Source organism: Diorhabda carinulata, chromosome 4 (genome assembly GCF_026250575.1).
Source record: "Diorhabda carinulata isolate Delta chromosome 4, icDioCari1.1, whole genome shotgun sequence".
In the NCBI taxonomy this organism is placed as follows: domain Eukaryota; kingdom Metazoa; phylum Arthropoda; class Insecta; order Coleoptera; family Chrysomelidae; genus Diorhabda; species Diorhabda carinulata.
The window spans coordinates 23,053,032-23,076,549 of NC_079463.1; the positions used below are offsets into that span (position 1 = coordinate 23,053,032).

At 31.5% G+C, this 23,518-nt stretch overlaps 1 protein-coding gene across 5 annotated transcripts; it reads right to left on the reverse strand.

The window, feature by feature from the left end:
• Positions 1 to 478: 478 nt before the first annotated feature.
• Positions 479 to 22,435, reverse strand: LOC130892361 (myrosinase 1-like). Of its 5 annotated transcripts, XR_009059025.1 has the most exons (10): positions 22,240 to 22,399; positions 16,837 to 17,109; positions 11,562 to 11,965; positions 11,352 to 11,446; positions 9,472 to 9,735; positions 9,282 to 9,419; positions 6,526 to 6,591; positions 4,170 to 4,273; positions 3,539 to 3,753; positions 2,845 to 3,414 (listed from the first exon to the last, which is right to left on the reverse strand). XR_009059025.1 is itself a non-coding variant. In XM_057797752.1 (9 exons), the coding sequence occupies exons 1-9, from the start codon at positions 22,281 to 22,283 to the stop codon at positions 496 to 498; spliced, it is 1,533 nt and encodes a 510-aa protein (XP_057653735.1). In that variant the 5' UTR covers positions 22,284 to 22,435; the 3' UTR covers positions 479 to 495. The 5 variants fall into 5 exon arrangements, 4 of the variants coding, with proteins under 4 accessions (XP_057653735.1, XP_057653736.1, XP_057653738.1 ...); XM_057797752.1 differs by lacking the exons at positions 2,845 to 3,414; positions 3,539 to 3,753 and adding an exon at positions 479 to 640 and having other exon boundaries at positions 22,240 to 22,435; XM_057797753.1 differs by lacking the exons at positions 2,845 to 3,414; positions 3,539 to 3,753 and adding an exon at positions 479 to 640 and having other exon boundaries at positions 9,475 to 9,735.
• Between the last annotated feature and the right edge of the window lie 1,083 nt (positions 22,436 to 23,518).

Consider the following 23,518-nt stretch of genomic DNA (forward strand, 5'->3'; position numbering starts at 1 on the left):
CAGCCTTCTTGGCCGATCTTGACAATCCGTTTGCCGTTGAAGTTTGCTGTTACAAAATTAACATTGAAATGCATTAGACGGTATATAGTTGCCGTTCGACGTGTCCCTGTTTGCTGATCAGTCTGCCGTTGGTGACTTTCAACATAACGAATCTTATCTTTTCTTGTCGGCCGTTTGCGTTTTTCACGTTTGTCCCAATGAAAAAATTCTTCGTTATTTTTCATATTATCGTTCATAAATACCGGCAGCAACGTCAACTTTATGAATAGGGTGTAGAATTTGATACGAACGTCAAACGGCAAACGACACCTGCGAACGGCAACGGAAAACGGAAAGTCAAGTTTATGAATCGGCTTAATTCTTCAATATTTACCCATAAATCTATTACTTATTCGCTTCGGCAAAAACTCGTGACGCGTTTTAGAACAATTAAGGAGTAGAAACTTAACAAGGACTATGATAATTGGAAAAAAATACATTGTTTAGTGATAGAGTTTAAATCAAACAAACTGGTTGGATGGTTTCTGTACAGTTCAAAGTTCTGGTTCTCATCAAGTCTTTAATAAATTCAGCTGACTTCTTGGGGACTCTTGGTAATTTGGGATCTTCAAAATCGATGTAATATAAACCAAATCGAATACTGGAAACAGAAAAAGTGAGAATAGGAAGCGTTAAATACATGACAAATGATGTAAATTCATTAACCAACTTATTTCCTATCCATCTTTTAAAACATAATAGTAAAATTTTTCACTGGATATCTTCTTCATTCTTAATAGCTACTTATTAAAATTGAAAATGATCAGTATTAAAACAAGGGTTTTTCATAGTTGTAAGTGAACCACAAAATGCTTTGTAATATTTTAAGATATTCCATACAAAACTGAAATTCCACTTTTGAATTTCTCTTGGTACTAAAGCCTCAAGACTAAAGTATAAATTTACAACAATAATTTTAAAAATGGTCAGCTACAGAGATGATTTTGGAAGGAATAAATCATCGGGCACATTAAATACAAATAAATTATTGACAGAAAATATTTTTGGTGTTGTCTTCATTTCGGATCAGAGACTCCAAACGATGTTAACAACTCTTACGAGAATGATAAACAAAATCGAAGCTGGTCAGTAGATTGCGCCGCTTTTCTTGCAATTTTGAGTAGGTAGAGATGCCGGTATTAGTCCATTGAAGTCACATTCCTTGAAAAATAGATATTTTAATATATATAATATTCGTCGCGGTATTAACCAAGAGAGTAGTTGTTTTCTCGGTCATTTTATACTTTTGTAGTCCCCTCCTTTTTTACGACCTTTTTTCCGAGTATACTGAATAAAGGGATGAATTTCATGGAGTTTTAAGGAGCTTAAAACATCCTTTATTTACGAGCATCTTTATGAATACTTAATATTTATAATCTGATTTTATACCGGGTTTTTCACTTAATATTACTTTCTCGCGAGATTACTATGGAAGAATCGGCTATAACAGAATTTGTAACAGCTTGTAGTTGATATAAAATTGCAACACTCACATTATGAATCTAGTTATTGATCTGCTGAACACAACAATCTTATAGCCGTTTAAAAACTCTTTATTAAAATCGAAAATTGTTTTTTATATTTTCACCACCAAGAAACTAGATTTAGAGAATTGGTCAAGTGAACAACAAAGTATTTAACGATCAAAATGGGCATTTGGTGATAAAAGTAGTTCACGGAAACAATTTGTGCTGATCTAATGAACTTGAAGAACGACGGATATAACTTGGTGATGAGGGAGGTGTTGGTAGGTCCAGATCCTCGGTTGATACTAGAAATATTCATGTATCAACGGAGAATTGGCAATTGGCAAGAAGATATTGCTGAACGAAAGCTTTTTCGCTTGAAAAGTTCATAGAAGAACCGAACTTACAGAGTTTTTTCCATAACAAGGTTATCACTTCCCCTTACCTGTTATTTGGAGAGATAGACTAAAACTTGTAAATGAAAAATGCGTAGAATTCGCTGAAGAATTTTTTTGTTTTATATAAAGTGCCACTTGAATGGGTGAATATTAAAAACTTATGTATTTTTTATATTAGAGTGTGAAATATTCTTTTCAGTAGTGGATCAAAAATTTTAAAAATAATTTCCACGTGTTTCTCGAGGTCACTTTTGTTATAATTTTCATTCCCTTAAGCTGTAATATGATCAGTTTCTAAAATATACATTCCGGGAATCTATTAGATTTTAAGGTAGAAACATTAAGGTCTAGTTAAACGGAAGCGAGTTATTTCACAAAAAGACAAAAGTTAGAATAAGATCGAAGAATTTGCTACCTACTACATCCAATATTTATCCCAGAAATCTTTGTTTTACGGAGGATTTATGACAAAAAAATATGGAAAACATCTCACCTGAAGATTTCATATAGTTTTATGACTTTAAATGAATGTGATCATAAACGCTTAAAATCGTTCATAACTTTTTACAAAGCGTCAAACGCCGTTCACATATTTTTTTTGTTAATCTACACAAAAAACGAACATTTTGGAAAAAAAATTGAAAAATGTTTGGTTGTTCATTTTTATCTCACTTAATGATTTCATATGGTTTTCTGACTTTAAATGTTATTATAAACGCTCTAGAAAATCGAAAAATCATCCAGTTTCGATCAATTTCTTTTAAAAATCTTCGTTTTTACGTTTGTGAGAAAATATAGAAAAGATTGAAGATTTTATATGGTTTTATGACTTTAAATGTGGTCATAAATCCACTTCTTGAGATATAATCGTTCATAACTTTTTTGCCAAGCATTAAACGAAGTTCATATGTTTTTTATGTTAACCTCCAAAAAAACTAATATTTTGAAAAATAAAAATCACATAATAATGTTTATTTATTAATTTTGTACATAATCAACTTTTATCGTTAATAATGGTACATAAAATTTATGTACATAGTCAAATTATACTTATTTCTTTGGTCTACACAAAAAAATGAATATATACAAAAAAATATGCACAACTGATGAATATTGAATGTTAACTAACTTAAAATAATATTTATAAGTTCAAAATGTGATATTTTCATGTTTAATGGCAAAAAATATAATTTAATTGTATTTTAAGCAGAAAATAGATAAAATTTTCAATGAATGATCTTAAAATGACAAAAATAAAGGAAATTAACTATGGAATGTATTCAAAAAATAAATCAATTCGAAAAAATCTTGTAACAAAATAAAAAAATTATGCAATCTTTGACAGTGATTGCTATATCTTAATCTTAACATAAATTCTGCATTATATCCTAGCCTTTTCTCCTCCTTGCATCCGATTCTTGAAATACAGGCTCGCTCTGATCTCCAAATTCTCTCAATATGTTGAGTATGAGCTCCACAATCCGGGTCATTAAAATTATAGGTGCGGTTCACTGTTAAATGTTTGAACCATGAAATATTCATAAACAAGTTGATGAATTGTACAGAACAGTATGTATAATCGTATCCATAAATTTTTATTCAAAACAATACTTGAAATGGAAAATTGATAATTACCTTCATCATTTAAGCAATCATAGGTCCAGCAATCCTCCAGACTTAACTCTTCTTTTGATCAATGTTTTTTCCCTCCGATCCATTACTGGTTCCATAAAAAAAATTTGACTCCCTCTCGATATCTCGAAAAATCCATTTTCCTTCAATTACTCTTCCTATGTCCGAATTTAGCCTCATCGATTTCAACAATTTGGCGTCGACCACCAATTTTCTCACTACAGTGCCCAATCATTGTATGTATTAGGTGATATCTTACACTCATTTTGTAAATAATACCATTTTTTTAATTAATTTTTCAAAATTAACTTTTAATATTGTGATTGTGATTTTAAGAATGAATTTAAAAGAACTTGTTATTATTTTTAATTGTAAAAACATGATAAATCAATATTTTTGTATAATTTTCTTTCAGAACTTGTTCTTTTTTTGTCTTTAAAGCACTGAAACCTGAAACACTGAAAACGAAGATTTAAAAAAAAAATCATCGAAATTTGATGATTTTTCGATTTTCTGAAATTGGATTGATTATTGGATTGGATTGATGAAATTGGAATTAAATAATTATTCTTCCATATATTAGACACACTTAGTATATAAATGGAAAATAGTATGACCGTTTATAAATACGTACTTGTAACCAAATATCCACTCGAGATCGTCCATAAGATTCCAAATAATAATTCCAATGACGTTAATACCATCTGTAATCGCTTCAAGAATATAGCACATATAGCCCTGCAAAAAATTGTGAGAATAGAAAGTTTGAATAGATTTTTCTATTCTAACTATAGGTTTCCTATAGTTTATTCCAGAAAGGTTTAGAGTAATAAAACCTTATTAGGTATGCAAAGGGACCACAGAGTGACCCAACGAATATTCAAGTCACTTTCAAAGTTATCCGTTTACAAACACTGAAAATAATGTGCCAAAGGTGTGCCGGTAGGATACGAGAGAAGAACGAGAGAAGAACGAGAGAAAAACGAGAGAAAAACGAGAGAATAACGAGAGAAGAACGAGAGAAGACCGAGAAAAGAACGAGAGAAGAACGAGAGAAGAACGAGAGAATAACGAGAGAAGAACGAGAGATGAACAAGAAGAACGAGAGAAGAACAAGAAGAACGAGAAAAACGAGAGAAAACGAGAGAAAACGAGAGAAAACGAGAGAAGACGAGAGAAGACGAGAGAAGAACAAGAAGAACAAGAAGAACGAGAAAAACGAGAGAAGACGAGAGAAGAACAAGAAGAACAAGAAGAACGAGAGAAGACGAGAGAAGACGAGAGAAGACGAGAGAAGAACAGGAAGAACAATAATAACAAGAAGAACGAGAAGACAAGAGAAGAATAAGAAGAACAAGAAGAACAAGAAGAACGAGAAGAACAGGAAGAACAAGAAGAACAAGAAGAACAAGAAGAACAAGAGGAACAAGAGGAACAAGAAGAACAAGAAGAACAAGAAGAACAAGAGGAACAAGAAGAACAAGAAGAACAAGAAGAACAAGAGGAACAAGAAGAACAAGAAGAACAAGAAGAACAAGAAGAACAAGAAGAACAAGAAGAACAAGAAGAACAAGAAGAACAAGAAGAACAAGAAGAACAAGAAGAACAAGAAGAACAAGAAGAACAAGAAGAACAAGAAGAACAAGAAGAACAAGAAGAACAAGAAGAACAAGAAGAACAAGAAGAACAAGAAGAACAAGAAGAACAAGAAGAACAAGAAGAACAAGAAGAACAAGAAGAACAAGAAGAACAAGAAGAACAAGAAGAACAAGAAGAACAAGAAGAACAAGAAGAACAAGAAGAACAAGAAGAACAAGAAGAACAAGAAGAACAAGAAGAACAAGAAGAACAAGAAGAACAAGAAGAACAAGAAGAACAAGAAGAACAAGAAGAACAAGAAGAACAAGAAGAACAAGAAGAACAAGAAGAACAAGAAGAACAAGAAGAACAAGAAGAACAAGAAGAACAAGAAGAACAAGAAGAACAAGAAGAACAAGAAGAACAAGAAGAACAAGAAGAACAAGAAGAACAAGAAGAACAAGAAGAACAAGAAGAACAAGAAGAACAAGAAGAACAAGAAGAAGGATAGCAAGTTACGATTCGGGCGATTAAATTTCAGAACTTTTTTTATTTATAAATCGCTATTATCTTTTCAATTTCCGCTAATTTCCATTAATTTATGATAGTTTCAAATTATAAAAGACTTGTGGAATAGGCCTACTGGGGAAACTATGTTAAAAGAACGCGCTAAGTACACTACCTCAAAGATGACGAATATAACTTTTTGAATCATTATATCTCAGAAACAGTGGCTTGTAGGAAAAAAATGATTAATACGTTTTTTGTTGATAATTTTATGATCTACATTAAGGTATTTTTATGATAAATCTTACCGTTTTGCTGAAAATCGCGAAAAACTTTTTTTGACCTCTCAACTTGAATAAAATATTTTTCCATTCACGGGAATGATGGGAAACTTTTATTTTTAATTATATTTTACACAATTTTAGCGATTTTCAGCTTGGTCGGAATTTATGTAACTTCGAATGTCTAAATTGACAGAACTATGTATCATACACGAATTGAGACAAGCGATACCACTTCTGCACGAAGCGAAATATTGAAATCGATCTATGATAATAATGTAGTGACTTTGAAGAAGTGGAATGAGCGATTTAATGTTAAAAATGCTTGATTATTTGAATAGCTGCTTGATGAGAGTCCATACGGATCCGCAACGTTTAATAGATGATTAACAAATCTGACAAGTGAGGGCTAAATTTGATCTGAGACGTTTTGCTGATGAAAACATGCTTTTGCCTGGAATTGACATAATGTTTTCATACAAATTTGAATTTCATTGTAACTGGTCATGTTATAATTTCGATTTTTAATTGACTAATCTTTTCTTTTTGAATATAAATGAAAATTTTGGTTTTACTCATCGATAACATTTTCTACCGTTTGTATAGACATCTAGTTCTACTTACTTTAAAATGATAAATCCTCTCGATATCATTTATGTAAATATTTTCTGTTATTACATAAGGAGGCTTCTGAAACATAAATATTAATGAGAATCATTATTTGGATTACTAAAAGATGTAAAATCTTTTTAAAAATTACTAAACAGAGAGAGATATTCATGAAGACCTAAAAACATTGAGCTACCAAAGTAAATAAGAAGATTAGTGAATGTATCGATGAAGCAATCAGCGTAAAAGTGATGACAAAAGAATAGCAAACAAAGGAACAAATGAATTTGAATTTAACATCAAAGTTTGGTGAAGAAATACATTATTCCTCACATTATTTCAATAGTTGAGATTATTACAACTGTTAGTTTGATGAGAACTATAATAACCAATCAGATATCTATTACAGTTTCTACAGACATAAAATTAACAAATATTGAGGAGCTGAAAAATATTTTCAAAAAATGGGAGGAGGAGAAATGAGAATATTAATGAATGATAAATGAGAGAATATAAAGGAGACGAGTGGGATTGTATGGGAACATATAGAAAAAAGGAAGAGAATGTCAGTTGTAGAAGGACAGACCAGAACCTATATGAATATGAAGACAGCGAAGAAAGAAGTGAAGAACAGTGGGTAATGGAAAAAGTAGTGGAATAAACTGAGTCACAATAGAATATACGAGTGCTAATCCCTTTGCTCCACTATTGACTCACTTTTACAATGATAAATTGGCAAAAATCATTTTAATTTTTTCTTAAAGGCTCCATTTAGCCTATATAACACATGATCTAGTATTTTTAAAGCGCGTCGAAAGGAAGATTGTTCAATTTATGCAAACAACTGAATTAATTCACCACTACTTTTTTATCCTAAGAAATCGTTTAAAAGTATTCTTCAAATGGATACAACCTTCAATCCTTCTGTACACAACTGTCTGCCATATTCAAATCCTCGATATTATGGAAATGACGTCTTTCTCAAAATCGGGCTTCTAGGGCACGTTTCAACATGTTCAGATTTCGTCGTTAATTTTACAAAGTGTCGTATCGCATTTTTTATTATTATTCAAGTCGGAGGTTTGAATATTTTCATCATGATTTGGCAATCGTTAAGTGTAAAAAAGCATTTGCCAACATATATTCATTTAGTTGTGTTTCATAGGTTTTTGGGATATTTTTTTTTTAGTTTTGTGATATATTTTTTTAAACTTGAGTTATGAAAAAATTAACCAGATAAGGCCATTTGTGACAATAAATTTCTATTGAATGTTGAGATACGTCTTTGTGATTTGAGATTAAATGTATTATTTTTTGGATAGAAAAATAATGCAGCCCCTTCAAAATGAACAAATTTTATTTGAAACATATGAACTTGAATACGAGTGCTATAAAAACTCAATACAATTTAAAAAAATTCAAAAAGAAATAGTTTTAAGTAAATTTTATGGCTAAACTAATAATTATTAGCAAAATCATAAGACACTAAAAATGGAAATCGGTACAAAAACTCATCTATTTATCATAAAATTATAAATCATAAAACTGAAATATTATTACATTTTTTTAATATGGCAGTAAACGATAAAAATGTTTGTGTTCTTCCAGGCGAATCACTGGTGTCTCTCCCGTACACATTGATTGTAAGTCGGAATATTTTTCTTCAGAAATCTTAATTGGCTGGTTATTCAAACAGTTTTCTAAGATCCGTGCCAAGACGTTTTAAAGATAAAACTTTAAAGTCTTCCGTAAGATGGCTAGTTTTGAAAAAAATCTGTTGTGGGTTATGTTTTGATACTTTGAGCTCCCTAATTTCCGTCCATTTTATTGGCTCTCCACTTTCGGACTTTTTTACTGTCAGAACTCTTAGTTCTTTTGCAAATAACAAGTCGTTGTACTGTAAGGGGAAAACATTTTACGGTTGTTGTCTTCTAGCTAGTTTAAAGACTGTGTACAATTGGGATGGGATGAAGATGTTGCCAGCATGTTTAATAGCGCGAGAGATAGTACTATGGACAGAGTCTCCTTCATTTTATCCATGATATGTCTCAAAGAATTTCGATGGTATGGATTTCCCAAATGCTTTAGAGCTTCTTGTACAAAATCCAACGATGCGATACCTGAAACATTTGCTTCTGTAGAGGAGGTGGAAGTAGAGGAATTCTCCTGCTTTAGTAATGTTAATTCTCGACGCCTTATTTTCTCTTCACTAATTTAAGTTGCAATACAAGCTCTATGCCAGGAACAATTGTGTGCAGTAAAGATTGTATCACTTTCTATTTTCTTACTAATATCACCTTTTCTGCGATCCGCTGCTTTTTTAATACTAATAAACGTTTGTGATTTTGGATTCTTCACTAAATCACCCGTTATATCACAAAACAAACACAACAATTCATTTATTTTTCGCTTCTTCACATTTAACACTTGTAGTGACATCGTCCGCGCTTTTATTTAAATAAATAATACCAATAAAATAGTCGACTACGAAAAAACTTTAATATTATTACTTAAATACGCAAAAATAAACCGTCATGGGCTACAAATTCTTTTCTACTGACTACTCCAACCACTATGACTCAGCAACGTGCTGAGCAGGGAAAAGGGGAAGGGGAAAAGGGAAACGGACCAGCACGGCTGCCGGCAACATGTGATTTTCTATTATTTAGGGTCTCAGGTAAAAGAATTTGAGCATAGTTGCCGGTCCTCACATTTTGCATACTCAACTCAACATGGACCAAAAACTGTAATTTATTACGGTGTTAACTTACGGATTGTAGATGAGGTGTTTTAATTTTATTTAAATACGTAAAATTTTGACCCAATCCTAATTCCGTTATTAAAATTTCATGATATCCATATTCTTTTGTAAGCCATTTTAAAAGTTCATATATACCATCCGGTTTATACTGAAATTTAGGTCTCGATAAGAAATTCAAAAATTTGAAAATCAATACTCACTACATCAAAACTATCGGTGACACGAACATCTGCTTCATAACTAGTTATATTAGGAGGAGATTCAATTCCGTTTTTGGTAAATATTGTATAATAGTGATTTATTCCTAAAAAGTCATAATTTCCTTTGATATCGTGAATTTCTTCGTCAGTAAATTCAGGAAGTCTTGATTTACTCAAGTTCGCAGCGAAACTTCTTTCTTGTATTCTTTGCTTAAGTATTTGAGGCCAATCACCATTAAAAAGAGGATGGAAGTACATACCACACTAATATGACATATAAAAAAGAAAAAATGAGTTGTCATATATAAAAATTCTGAGACATGCTCAAATAATATTAAATCGATAAAGGACTGTGACTTACGACACTAGTTGTTATAATATTTGTACGAGGATGTGTTGATATCTAGTTAGCCTAGACCAGTTCTAGTCCATAGCAACGAACAATAACTTATTAGAAGTGTCAGTGTAAAGTTTGACGTCAAAAAAGTAAACCAGAGTTACGCAATAAATTAAAAGAAAAAAGATGTCCACCGAAATTGTGATAATCGAAAAATTTGAGTATCGAGCCATCATCAAGTATTTAAAAGGGTAAGCAGATTTACGAAGATATGCTTAATACCCTTGGTGATCAATGTCCTTTGTATGAGACCGTGAAAAATTGGACTGCAAGCTTCAAAAGAGGTAAAGTTTCCATTGAAGATGATGACCTATAGGGAAGACCAGTTTCTGTGTCAGTCCCCGAAAATATCAATCAACGGGTCAAAATAAAATTTAGACCACACCTGCATCTCTAAAAAATTTACAGAAAACATTCAACATTTGGATAAGAGTGAGGTTTAGGTATAGGAAAGTATACATGATTTTGCCTTATTTTTTACCCCTGGATGCATTAAAATAGAAAAAATCTGCTGGTTCTATTTAAAAAAATAGAGAAATTTGATATTTGTGGAGTTAAACTTTTTATACACACCCTGTATAAAATGAAAAATGTTTCAACACAGATTCAAATACGTCTGACCTTGATTAAAGCAACAGAACAGAAACCATTTTCATATCTTCAAGGGTATATAATTCGGCTATCGGAAGTATTTTGCCATATACAGATAGTTTTAACTCGTCGTGGGACACCCTGTATAAGAGTACCTTTATTAAGACGTTATTATGTCATACACTTATATCCAACTCGAAAAAGCAACCTAAGTGTCAGTCGATTTTTAGATAGACAGGAAAATTTGCTGGAGCGATACCACAGGACTATAGTGGTCATTACCCAGAAGAAAGTAACTTATTTGAAATCACAAATCACGTTCACGTTTTCTTTCACTTCTGTGATAGAGTTAAGCCATAACAACCGTTTTCACAGCGGCGCATCATTATCAATTACTTATTTATTATTATAAACTCTAACCTCATTAAGTTTTCGTTACTATAAATTGTCTGTGTTTAGTATTTCTATATTTATCATTTAATTATTATTAATGTGACTATAATGAACCATAAATATATTTATCTAATTTTATAATTATTATTGTATAAGATAAGAACTCATATATAAAGAAGTCCGTAAAACTAATACTGGATTCATTCAATTTGATATTCGTCTAGTACGCCAGTCAGATTAGTGTAAGCAATTGTAACTTTAAATTATTAAATCCTCAGTTTGCTAAATAAATTGTTTTTAAAAAACAATTTGGTGAATTGAGTTATTTAATTATAATAAGCTTAGTTAAAGATGTATATGATCAAATAAAACAAACAAATTTCTTATTAGAACTTGGTTATACAACTTATATGTATGAACTTTCTTATTATGTGAATTTTGGATGTTTCCACGAAAGATTTTCAAAAATTTATTTGAAATACACAATTTGAGATTATACCTCGAACTGTAGTTGCCTAGTTGCTGCTTCTATATCGGACGGAGAGCTTGTTAATGGACGTATCCACTGGCAATCAGAGCCAAGTGACATTTTAGCTGAAAACAACATATAGTTGCAGTTATACCTCCTTCTCAGAGTAATGATTATAAATTCGAAGCTATTTTTGATACATTAAGTTCTTTATATTTTATATAATTCTTCTATATTCACCTGTGTAATGAGGAAACTCTTTTTTAAACATACGATAAACGGCGGCATGTGATTTTAACACAATATAAGCACAATGATATTCTAATACTCCATTGCTTTTTATTCCAGGAGCGATTACACCAATCCCATATCCCAAACGACATATCTGCTTAGGCTCATTAATAGTAATCCAATAGCCTACTTCAGGTAAATTTCTAATAAGAATTCTAGAATAATTTACGAAGTGAGGAATCAAATCGTTTGTTGTCCAGTCGATACCATCTTCGAGAAGTCGTTGCGGCAGGTCCCAGTGGTAGATTGTTACCGCAGGTGTCATGTTATATTTTAATATTTCTTTAACGACATTTTTATAATGAGTGAGACCTTTGTCGTTTATAAAGTTAGCATAGCCCGTTGGTAGAATTCTGAAAATTTATATAAATAAGCTATTTAATTATCATAACATATTGTATTGAAATTCATTCTTGTAAGATATCCAATTAATTGAAATAAAATCATTTATTGTAGGAAGGGTCAGTGCTTGATCTCAATTGTAGTGTTTTTTGTATCTACCGAAAAATGTCCCAAATTTTATTGATAGGAATAATGGAATTTAATGTGCCTAAGCGTGAATAAAATAATTTTTATTGATTGCGTAACCTCTCATTTTCGGAACCTTTCCAAACTAAGCAAATCCAATAAGTAGACAAACATATTTTTCCTACGATCACTTATGAAAATTATAGATTGCACACTCATTTTTACCTAAGAAAGTAGCTTCACACATGTACTAAAAAATAACTGAAATGCTTCTTCTTTTTATGTAATATATGGTATCGAACTGCAATTTAGTAATTGTTATAATAACAACTTTACATTTAAATTTTATTACGTCTCAGATGAAAAGTAAAACAAAATCATCAATAATTCACTGATCGACAAAAAAATGAATAGCATATTGTGATCAAATGGACCAACACAAATACGAAAATATGAAAAAAATATTGTAACGCATAAGGTTAACCTTTTTAGAATCATAAAATATTTAATATTTATTAAAAAAATAATTTCACGTTTTTTGAATCGTATATATTAACAATATTTATAGTTTACATCTAATAAACTAATAAACATGCCTCACATTTATTAAAAATCAAAACTTAAAATAAATGACTTCAAATATCAATTAGCTCTACTTTTTCCTCTTATGATTGGTTGCACTTTCTCTTTTTAAAAACCAACAGTAATCACCCATCACGGCCGAATCCCATCGTCCTTGATACCGAATTTCCATTGTTCTAATATCTTGGTGGAACCTTTCATCCTGCTCATCACTGACAGCTCCCTAATTTTCCGGAAAAATGGTAGTTTGGATCCACATTGTTGCCCAAAAATCCTTTCACTACACTAACAAATGCCTTCCATGCTCCAAGTTCCTGTCTGGTGAGCTTTTTTGCAAAATTGTCATCGTCCAGCAATTTTCTTATTTGTGGCCCAATAAAAATACCTTCCTTTAATTTGGACATCACTCAACTGGGGAAAGACTTCTCTAAGTTATTTGAATTCATCGCCCTCTTTATCCATAACCTTTACAAAGTTTTTCATCAATCCAAGTTCAATGTGAAGGGGGGACAGAAGGACATTTTTGGGATCTACAAGGAGTATAAACTTAACGTTTTGAGATCCCGGTTGAAACTCACTTTTTGCTTGCAGATTTTTTTTACATAGTGTTGATCTACTGCCCGACTGTCCCATAGACAAAGAAAACAGCAATGTTTCGTAAACCCTCCCTGAAGTCCCATTAAAATTCGAATCACCTTCAGATCCCCACATATCTGCAACTTATATCTACTTGTTCTAGTTAATTTTTCTAAAAGCAAGCGATTATTTTCATTAGTTTCTTTCATATTCACAGAATGACCAACTGGTATTGTGTAATATCACTGCTTTTAAACTGTATTTAGACGAGTCAATAAATAGGCGCCACTGGGATCACTCACTGGGATTATGCTCAATCTCAAGTTCCTTCATTAGACACCATCAATATCAGTACACGCACACAACGAATTTTCCATACTGAAGAATGCAGAAAATGTAGCATTTCTTTTTGTAAAGGTCGTAATTTTTGTTTTTTTGGATAACAAGTTCTATTCACACTTTTGATGGGTATGTGGTATCACCCTCTTTACAACCCTTCTTAATTAAATCAAATGATGACTCTAGTTCAGACGATTCTGACTACCACGATTATTTATAAAGATAGTTTGGAATTGAAATGTTTTTTTCTTTCGTTTTATTTGCGAAGAATTTATTTTCCCTTATGGTTTGCTTTGAAATTTCGTTTTCCAGAAAAAAAGAAACGAATGAGATACAAAAAGGGCTCAGTTCACGTCTGGAACCCTGTTTAAACCAAACTCCCTTACAGGCAGGTACATTGATGTTTATTTACAGTGGGTTTGGGTTTGTAGTTGCAAATAAATTGAGTCCAATCTTGATCAATGTTCGATTTATTGAACAGGATTTCAAAGTGCGTTCAAATCGCATTCAAGGTTCATCAAAAAAGCATCAAAAAGTACCTTTTGAATATTCTGACACTACTTGTTTTGTTAAACAAAACTCTCGCCAAACAATCGACGGATTGTTGCGCAATACTTTCAAACAAACGGAATAACAATTTCGGAGCACGTTTGTCTTTCGCCTTTCTTTTCGCTTGTGTCACTGTTACATGAAACTGTCAAAAGGTGCTTATCGCCTACCAACTTAATAAAATCAGAATACATTAGAATACATAATGTCAAATTTTGACTCTATATAAAACAAAAGTATAGTGTGAAGTAGGATAGGGTCAAGGTTGGGTTGGGTTCGGGTCAGCTGTCAATTGATCAATTCTCAACATACATTTTACTCGTCTATTTACGTTTTATAATTCAATATTCAGTTGTACATATAATAATGATTTTTTTTCCAAGTTCCAATTTATAATGATTTTATTGCCCTTCACCGAATAATTTCTCGCATAATGTATACATATTGTCAAAAGTATTTATAAAAATAATAAATTTATAAAATGGGGTATATACGCCTATGGTAGATAGATCTAACAAAATTGTCGGCAAGGGCTTTTATATAAGTTTTTATAACCTGCAATTGATATTTGAAGAACTATACTAAAACCGGAAAGAGAACAGATTTTTTGCTAGAGACTTTTGACCGTGAGCGTGCGAATTGGGTTGATTTTTTTGCTCACGACTAGAATGAAAAACATAAAAGCTTTTAGCGTCCAAATGTAGGCAACATATTATACGTTATATATAAGTTGTGTTTGCTTAGCTTGTAAAGGTCATGTCATTTAATTTTTTTAACCAAATATTATTGCATTCAAACATTTTTCAACTTTACCGACGACTTTGTGTGTTAGTAGTGAAAGTAATGAGTTTTTATAAAAACATCAAGCTCCCACACATAATTTGTTACAGCTAAAGGGTACGGAATTACATATCAATATTTATAGTTAGTATGTACTAAATATGGATATAGAATACAAACAAGACATTTGTTGCCTAAGATGAAGAATTAAATTATTGTGTACTTATCATTAAATAAAAATGTGTTTTTGCTAAACTTGTCGTGAAAAAGATGTCAGGTATATAAAAATTCCAAATATTCAGCACATGAAAAAATTCTTTATAATTGAGATTCCAAATTATGAAACCAAAACGAGACGTTTAGTAGTAGTAACAAAAAAATTTAATTTAGACCTTCTGATATATAAATGCATCTAAATGTTCTTGATTTTACGTCTCTTCTGTTTTAAAATTAGTTTTTTTTATTATTTTGAAAAATTGACTTTTCGACTTAACTTCAGTCTTTATTTAAATATCAATCTTTCAAAAATTATAAAAAAAAAACTAATTTTAAAACAGAAGAGACCTAAAATCAAAAACATTTAGATGCATTGATATATCAGAAGGTCTAAGAAATATGAAATTGAAGAAATTTATGTTATTTTGACATGTGGTTAAATTTTTTTGTTACTACTACTAAACGTCTCGTTTTGATTTCATAATTTGGAATCTCAATTATAAAGAATTTTTTCATGTGCTGAATATTTGGAATTTTTATATACCTGACATCTTTTTCACGACAAGTCTAGCAAAAACACATTTTTATTTAATGATAAGTACCCAATAATTTAATTCTTCACCTTAGGCAACAAATGTCTAGGGCATTTTTAGAAACTTGATAATTTGTTTCTAAACAAGTGTTTTCACCTCTATATCCATATTCAGTACATACTAATTATAACTATTGATATGTAATTTCGTACCTTTTAGCTGTAACAAATTGTGTGTGGGAGCTTGATGTTTTTATAAAAACTCATTACTTTCACTACTAACACACAAAGTCGTCGGTAAAGTTGAAAAATGTTTGAATACAATAATATTTGGTTAAAAAAATTCAATGACATGATCTTTACATGCTAAGCAAACACAACTTATATATATAACGTATAATATGTTGCCTACATTTGGACGCTAAAAGCTTTTATGTTTTTCATTCTAGTCGTGAGCAAAAAAATCGACCCAATTCGCACGTTTCTAGTAAAAAATCTGTTCTCTTTCCGATTTTAGTGCAGTTCTTCAAATATCAATTACTGATTATAAAAACTTATATAAAAACCCTTGCCGACAAATTTGTTAGATCTATCTACCATAGGCGTAATACCCCATTTTATAAATTTATTATTTTTATAAATACTTTTGACAATATGTATATATTATGCGAGAAATTATTCGGTGAAGGGCAATAAAATCATTATAAATTGGAACTTGGAAAAAAAATCATTATTATATGTACATCGTTAACTTGCTACAACTGAATATTAAATTACAAAACGTAAATCGACGAGTAGAATGTACCTCCCCGTAAGGGAGTTTGGCTTAAACAGGATACCAGACTGAAATGAGCCTTTTTTATCTCATTTCAAATCTTCAATCTTTGAAAAATTTAAAAAAAATTCATTTCAAAACAGAGGAGACCTAAAATCAAGAACATTTAGAAGCATTAATAACATAAATTTTAATCCTTTTGCAATGGAACATCTATTTGTATTATCCTAATGCTAATATATCCTTCCATGGACCATATCACTGGCTCACTTGGATTAAATAAACTACCAAGAAAAGACACGTGACAAAGAGCTAAGAAAATAGTATAACAATGTTTATACTGTAAGCAAGATAAATGCTAATCTTACAGAAGACTTTCCAGAGGAATCTAGAAATTGAAAACTCACCTACTCCAAGCGATAGAGAACTTATAAATCTGAACTCCGAGCTCTGCGGCATTTCTGATATCTTCTTTATATCTGCGATAAGAATCACATGCGATATCGCCTGTATCACCATATAATGCTGGTGATGGTACTTTATGCATGAAATTATCCCAAATACTTTCGCCTTTTCCATCTACATTCCAAGCACCTTCGGTTTGATACGCCGATGTTGCTGTACCGAATGTAAATTTATCCGGAAACCTCCCATTATTTTTTAACCGTATTTGTTTATTCCTGTAAATAATGATATTATTTTCGATGCTAACTTATTCAAATGTGACAACAAGGCAGCTTATAGTTGGAATATAGTTATCGAAATACCGAATGGACTATCCAAATTGGTAGAAATAACACTTACTCAAATAAAAAATTTAGTTACAATAGGAGGACACTAGTCGGAATAATTTGAAGTATCCCAAGAGCTAAGGCAAGTAGATCCATTCTTATTGAAAAAAATACCCGAAAGAAAAGTAAGTAAATTAGCTTATTACAAAAAAACCATCAGTGTTTAGCTTACGCAGATACTATAGGAGCTAAAAAGCAAACCGATTAATAAAGACAGCAAAATTTATGGGCAAGGAAATAGACGAAACAAACCTTAACATATGAAAATTGAAAATAAAGAAGAAGAAACCGTAGGAAACAGATCACTACAATTAGAATAATTACAAAGGGAAAAACTAAGCATTGAAATAATTGTAGGTTTTATAAGTCTGGGAGCGCTAAGGAATGAAAAATGTGAAAAGGAAATGGAGATAGATCTCAGACTAGTCAGGCCAATAGATCCGCTGGATTATACAAGATTCTAGTATCAAAATAAGTCTCAAGAGAAACATGAACTACTTCATAAAATAATAACGAGATAAGATTGCTAGATGCATGGGTTGTGGAGAAGAAATAAGTCTGGAAGATGATATTAAGAGAAATGTATGACAGTAAAAAATATTAATGTTAAATATGACAATTAAACAATACAGTATTCAGGGTCTTTCAAAATGTTCGCATTGCGATTTATATCACTGCATTAAGCGAAAAAAATCTATTAAAAATCACCAAACAATCATATGTTTATAACGCATAGATTAATCGCAAATTAACAATAATATTAAATATGGAGCAAAGGGATCAACCGTCAGTCCCCATGCATTCAAATGCAAATTGAGAGAGAGCACTACTTCGATATCCGTAGTGCCAGGATTTGGCTACGCCATTTTGTGAATCGATCCAAAATAAGTCGAAAATCGTCGAATTTATAACGGAGTGATGAAATTCATAAATATCTGCCCATTTTGCTTCAGAAAACCGTTCTTTTTATTTTATTATTGAAATTGTAGGGTAAATTATGTAAAAATTAATTAAACAACCTTTTATTCGTTGAATTACAAGACTCCTGTTGGATATAAGTGACAAAATCTTCATTTCAGACGAAGTATTAAATGCCATTTCTTTTATAAAGCGAATGTCGAAAAACGTTTGGTTGTGACGTCAAGTATCGATATCTCGAAAACGTACAGAGATATCGAAAAATGTATTTTTCATTTTACTCTTCCCTGTGAGATGTAGAGAAAATATAGACAATAAAGCTAAATATTTTCACATGGATCGGGAATTTGAAGTATTAAAAATTTTATGACTACGAAACTTTTGCAGGTCTAATCTAAATAAAATAATTAAACGCATTATGGAAATTTTAATCTTTAAAAAATTATGTCGCAAAGTCTCGGTTCATTGATCTTAAGTATTGTCTTCATAGTCCAGTGAGTGCAGCCCAATTAGAGCCAAAACCCTTGAAAATTAGTTATGTCGCCCATTTTCTGGATTCTCTGGATTTTCTGGTAGTTCTCAGGGTGCTTTATCGATATAGTGAAAGTTAACATCAAAATTTTGACCGTCGAGCGATATATTTTTGTTTTCAAAATTCCGAATTTTGTAAATAACTCGAAATCTATGCCAAATTTCGAAAAAAGTGAAGGGTTCAAAAATGTATTTTAAGAAATTTGTCTACAAAAAAGGTTCCCTGTGATTTTTCGATTTTTCCCTAAGAGCTGTCATTTCTTTGTAAAATGCGCTCATACTTCGTGGGTCGCATCTTATCTATGCCAAATTTCGGAAAAAGTGAAAGGATCACAAATATAGTTTAAGAAATTTTCTACAAAAAAGGTTCCCTGTGATTTTTCCTAATCTCAAAATTACTCTTACAAAAAGCGAATTTCGTGTTACTGGATTATTTCAACAATGCATTTTCTGCGGATAACTCAAAAAAGACTTGAAATTAAGAGGTAAATTTCTGAAACAAAATGCCGAGCAGAAAATTACCTTCGAAAAAGCTCAAATATGATTTTTTATAACCTACAACAAACTCTAAAATGCCAGAAATCGTCTTTTAAAATCTTGATTGTTGTAAGTACTCTAAACTTAAGTGTGGGACAGGGATAATCCTTAAAAACCCTATTCTTGTGAGAACTTTATTTAAACATTTATCAAAAATGGAGAAAATATAAAAAATCTAACATAAGAAATCAATTGCAATCTAGTTGATATCATCATCACTCTCAAGCATTTCTTCCAAGAGGAATTCCGTGCTCGTCAGGGTGTCCTCACTGTCTTCTCCTGCAGGACTCATCTCTCCGTCGAAAAGTTCTTCTTCCCTCAAGTCAGCAGAAATCAGATTCGTGCAGGAATTTTGTGAACACGACCCGCACAGGCTTCTACATAACAGTTCAGCCTTCTTGCAAGTACACAACTTACTACAACTTTTTGGCCGTTACAAAACATCATTTTTAAGATCTCTGAGGGCGATGGTGGTTGCTTCATTGCTTTCGGTCTCAAAATGTCTCGATATTCCAATCCCCACTTTACTGAATTTAAGCTGGTATTGGAGAGCCAATCTTGAACCTGGAAATACACTGTAAAGCAATGCAATTTGGTTGCATCTGAGGTTGGAGGAAGAGACCCTAGATTGACCACTTTTTTCTTAACAATAGCCTTTAAAAAACACGTATATTTATACAAATCGAGGTCAGAGACATTACGAGGCGCATTATATAAAGCAAGAACTGCATTCACTCCATACACTCGTCTGTACTGTCAAACGCTTCAAGAGCTTCTCTGAGATTAGATTCATTTTTTAATTTTTGTTCAAACAACTTACAGGCACCCAAAAACATATTGAAAAAGTTGGGACAATGGGAATAACTGAAACCATTCTCGAACAAAGCCAAAATTCCTATTTGCTGATAAAATTTGTGAAAGAGAGGCTCTACAGAGTCAAATTTACTTGGTTTATCAATATCACAGCTTAACATTGTATAATCCACCATTAAATTATAAATATATAGCAGCTCCTGTCCACTTAACTAAACTGCTAACCATATTTTATAGTAAAGCCTTATTTCACGACTTGAGACTCTGAGCTATACTTGTTATGAATATTTACATCAGACTCGTCAAGAAAGTCTCCTTCATTCTCATATATATTGAAGAAAATCGAATCGCGATTAAAACAATAAAAACAATGGAACATTTCACTAATCAAAGAGTATTTTGTTGCTGACATTTACGACACTTTACGTACTAAAAAAGAAACACAATTAATTATTTACCTTGAAGTAAGAACTTCCATTGGGTTCCTTTTCTGCCATTTTCACTATTTATTTTCACAATTTTCATTCAACAATTAACTTTACTCGTGCACTAATAAGATGTCTTTAGCTGTCCGTCTGTTTTGCTCCGACGGCGCCCTCTACATCCGTAAGGCTTCGGCTGATCTATTGAAGAAACTCTTCTAGTAAAAAGAAGTTTCCTTTTTGTAATGGATATCTATATAGAGGGTGACTGGACTCATCCGATTCTCTATCACGTAAGCTTTCGTTGTGTTAAAACCAAACCCTCGAAAATCGTAAAAAGATTCAAGAAAAAAATGTCGTCTAGGAGCTCTTGGTAAGTTTTCAAATTTTTGATGGGAAACTGAAGGTTTTACGAATGTTTGGGAAGAAAATTGAACCTCGACAACTCAGCTACAAAATGGATGCTTTAGTTTTCTCATTATTTTGCGAAAATGGCTGCTATTCAACAACTTAAAAAAGTAACCAAACTTTTCAATTATTAAAAATCTAACATTAGTAAAAGTAGTTTTCTTCTTATCACAGAGTCAGTTCAAAGGTATAATTGGTCTCATTTTAAAGGTAATTTTCTAATTGACGACCTCGAGCAAAGGTTCGCTGCTGGGTGTAAGTAGAGACATAGACACGTGTTTTAAGTTCGCCCAGGCAACCAGCGAAAAACAATTCTGTTCGTGTTGTTTTTCAAAAAAAAATTTACAAGTCTGAATTTTTTTGCAGATGCAGTTGAAAAGTAGAGACTCTGACGAGTGCAATGCACTTTTTTTCGTCCCGAAATGTTGAGTTTTCGAGCAGATACAGCATTTTCTTTTTCAGCCGGAGACGTAATTTGTCTCAGACTCTACGTGGCGCGAAAACCTTTTAGTAAGATGCGACCCACGAAGCGCATTTTGCAAAGAGGAAAAGGGAAAAATTACAGGGAACCTCTTTTGTAGACAAATTTCTTAAAATACATTTTTAAACCCTTCACTTTTTTCGAAATTTGGCATAGATTTCGAGTTATTTATAAAATTCGGAATTTTGAAAATTTAAACAAAAATATATCGCTTAGCGGACAAAATTTTGATATCAACTTCCACTATAACGATAAAGCACCCTGAGAACTACCTAAATCCAGAAAATCAGCGACATAACTTATTTCCGTGGGTCAGGAGCTGTGATTACTGGACTATTAATGATTATTCTGTTTATCAATTTCCTGTTTTTGTTCGAATTACAATATTGATTGGACTTGAAATTATACAGCAAAAAATTTTTTAAATACATTTATAACAAAACTACAAAACTGTAAATTTAGAAAAGTAAAAATACAGGACCTTTGTCTAGGTGTATTTCCGAATATTTGCCTTCTAGTTGAGGGAACAAGATGGATTTGCTTTTCTTGGCTTACAATTTGTATGTCCATGGATGTCATACTGAGCATTTGTTTGATTGACTTAATTTAAGTCAATTATTTGATTACTCGGTTTTCATAACGTGGTTATTTTTTACTATTTTGTAATTGAAGGAATAGAAATTCGATATTTAGAATTGACTTTATATATCTTATGAAAATAATCTTTAAAATGAAAGTGTGGCTAGTTAACAGAATTCAAGATACCGTCGTATTTCTAAATTGAGATACCCTGTATACATTATAATTGTATATAAAAAATCTTGATCGAAAATAACAATCGATAGGTCCCACATTCAAAAATTGTGAAAATTGTATGATATGATTTATTTCTATGATATAGAAACTTACGATGCTGTTGAAAATAACAAAATAAATATTAACAAAAAACACATGTTTGTTAACTTTTGAAATTTTCGATACTAAAAACTTTATATTACACAAAACGACACATACTTCACCGAATCACAATAAGTGATACAATGTAGAAAAGTAAATTTCTAAAATTAGTATTTATATACCTTATCTACAGTTGGAAGTCGAGTCTAATATTAACGTAATTAAAAATTAATTTGATTCATAAACAATTTGTTAACTATATTGATAAAAAGTGTTTCTGTATGATATCAGACAAAATACGAAATAATTCAACTTATTCAACGTCGTACGACTTCTTGTGACGATGAATTCAACTGGTTTAAAAATTGTATGAAATTCGCTGTTCGACGAATTTTCATCTTCATTAAACAATAAGCACACTATATCAATATTTGCTTAGTATCTTCTGTATTTTCAATACAATATTTTGTTTAAATTTTTGAAGTGTATGTGTAGAATATCGCTAGGCACATAACGTGTGGAACGCCGCATGTTGGTTCAGCGTGGCTAACATGATTTTCAAAGTTTTTCTCCAAATTCATTTGGTGGAATTGCGTGTAGATTGTAGGTAGCATCGTAGTGTACAAATACGTCTAGAAATAATACAAATGAGTTCAACGAACGACGAAAAATTTGATAGTAATTTGCTCGAACAGACTCAAACACCATTATAATGTCTTCATATGTTTTTATGTTTGGATATTATTTTGGTGTATTTGCCGAAGCCAATTCCACGCCAAGTACAATTAAGTTAGTGATATTATGATTTTTTGACGACCCTATAAAAAAGTGTCTATATTAATTCAATCTAGTACTGTGCAGACTCGATAATCCGAATTAATAAAAACCAAGGCGATTTGGATTAACAAATAATTTGGGTTACCGAAACAGTTGTTTTTTTATACAGTAACTACGAATAAGTAACACTAAAAAATATATGTATAAAAAAGTAAGAATATGGTATGTTTTAATTTCTAAAGTAATTTGTAATCTTCGCTTGCTTTACACATCTTTGATTATTCATAAAGGTCATTTCTTTTAATCTCTGAAGTATATCATTTAATGGAATATCAATTCTTCGGCCAATTTTCATACAGGTTAAAACTTTTAGCTACTTTAGCGTTATTAACATTTTTGTTTTTGTTATCTAATTCCGAGCCCTCATTCTCGCCAACTTCAGGTTCATCTCCATCTGTTTCTTCCAGCGCTAATAGGTCTCATCATTTTCAACCCAATTACGTACTTCCACGTT

What these genes read in the sequence shown, in the direction of transcription:
- LOC130892361 (XM_057797752.1), bottom strand. Translation starts at nt 22,283, where the DNA reads ATGTGTTTTTTGTTAATATTTATTTTGTTATTTTCAACAGCATC. An exon ending in TTGTTATTTTCAACAGCATC is followed by an intron (nt 17,110 to 22,239) that starts GTAAGTTTCTAT and finishes CATTATTTACAG; the next exon opens with GAATAAACAAATACGGTTAA. An exon ending in CTAGGCAACTACAGTTCGAG is followed by an intron (nt 9,736 to 11,351) that starts GTATAATCTCAA and finishes ATGTCATATTAG; the next exon opens with TGTGGTATGTACTTCCATCC.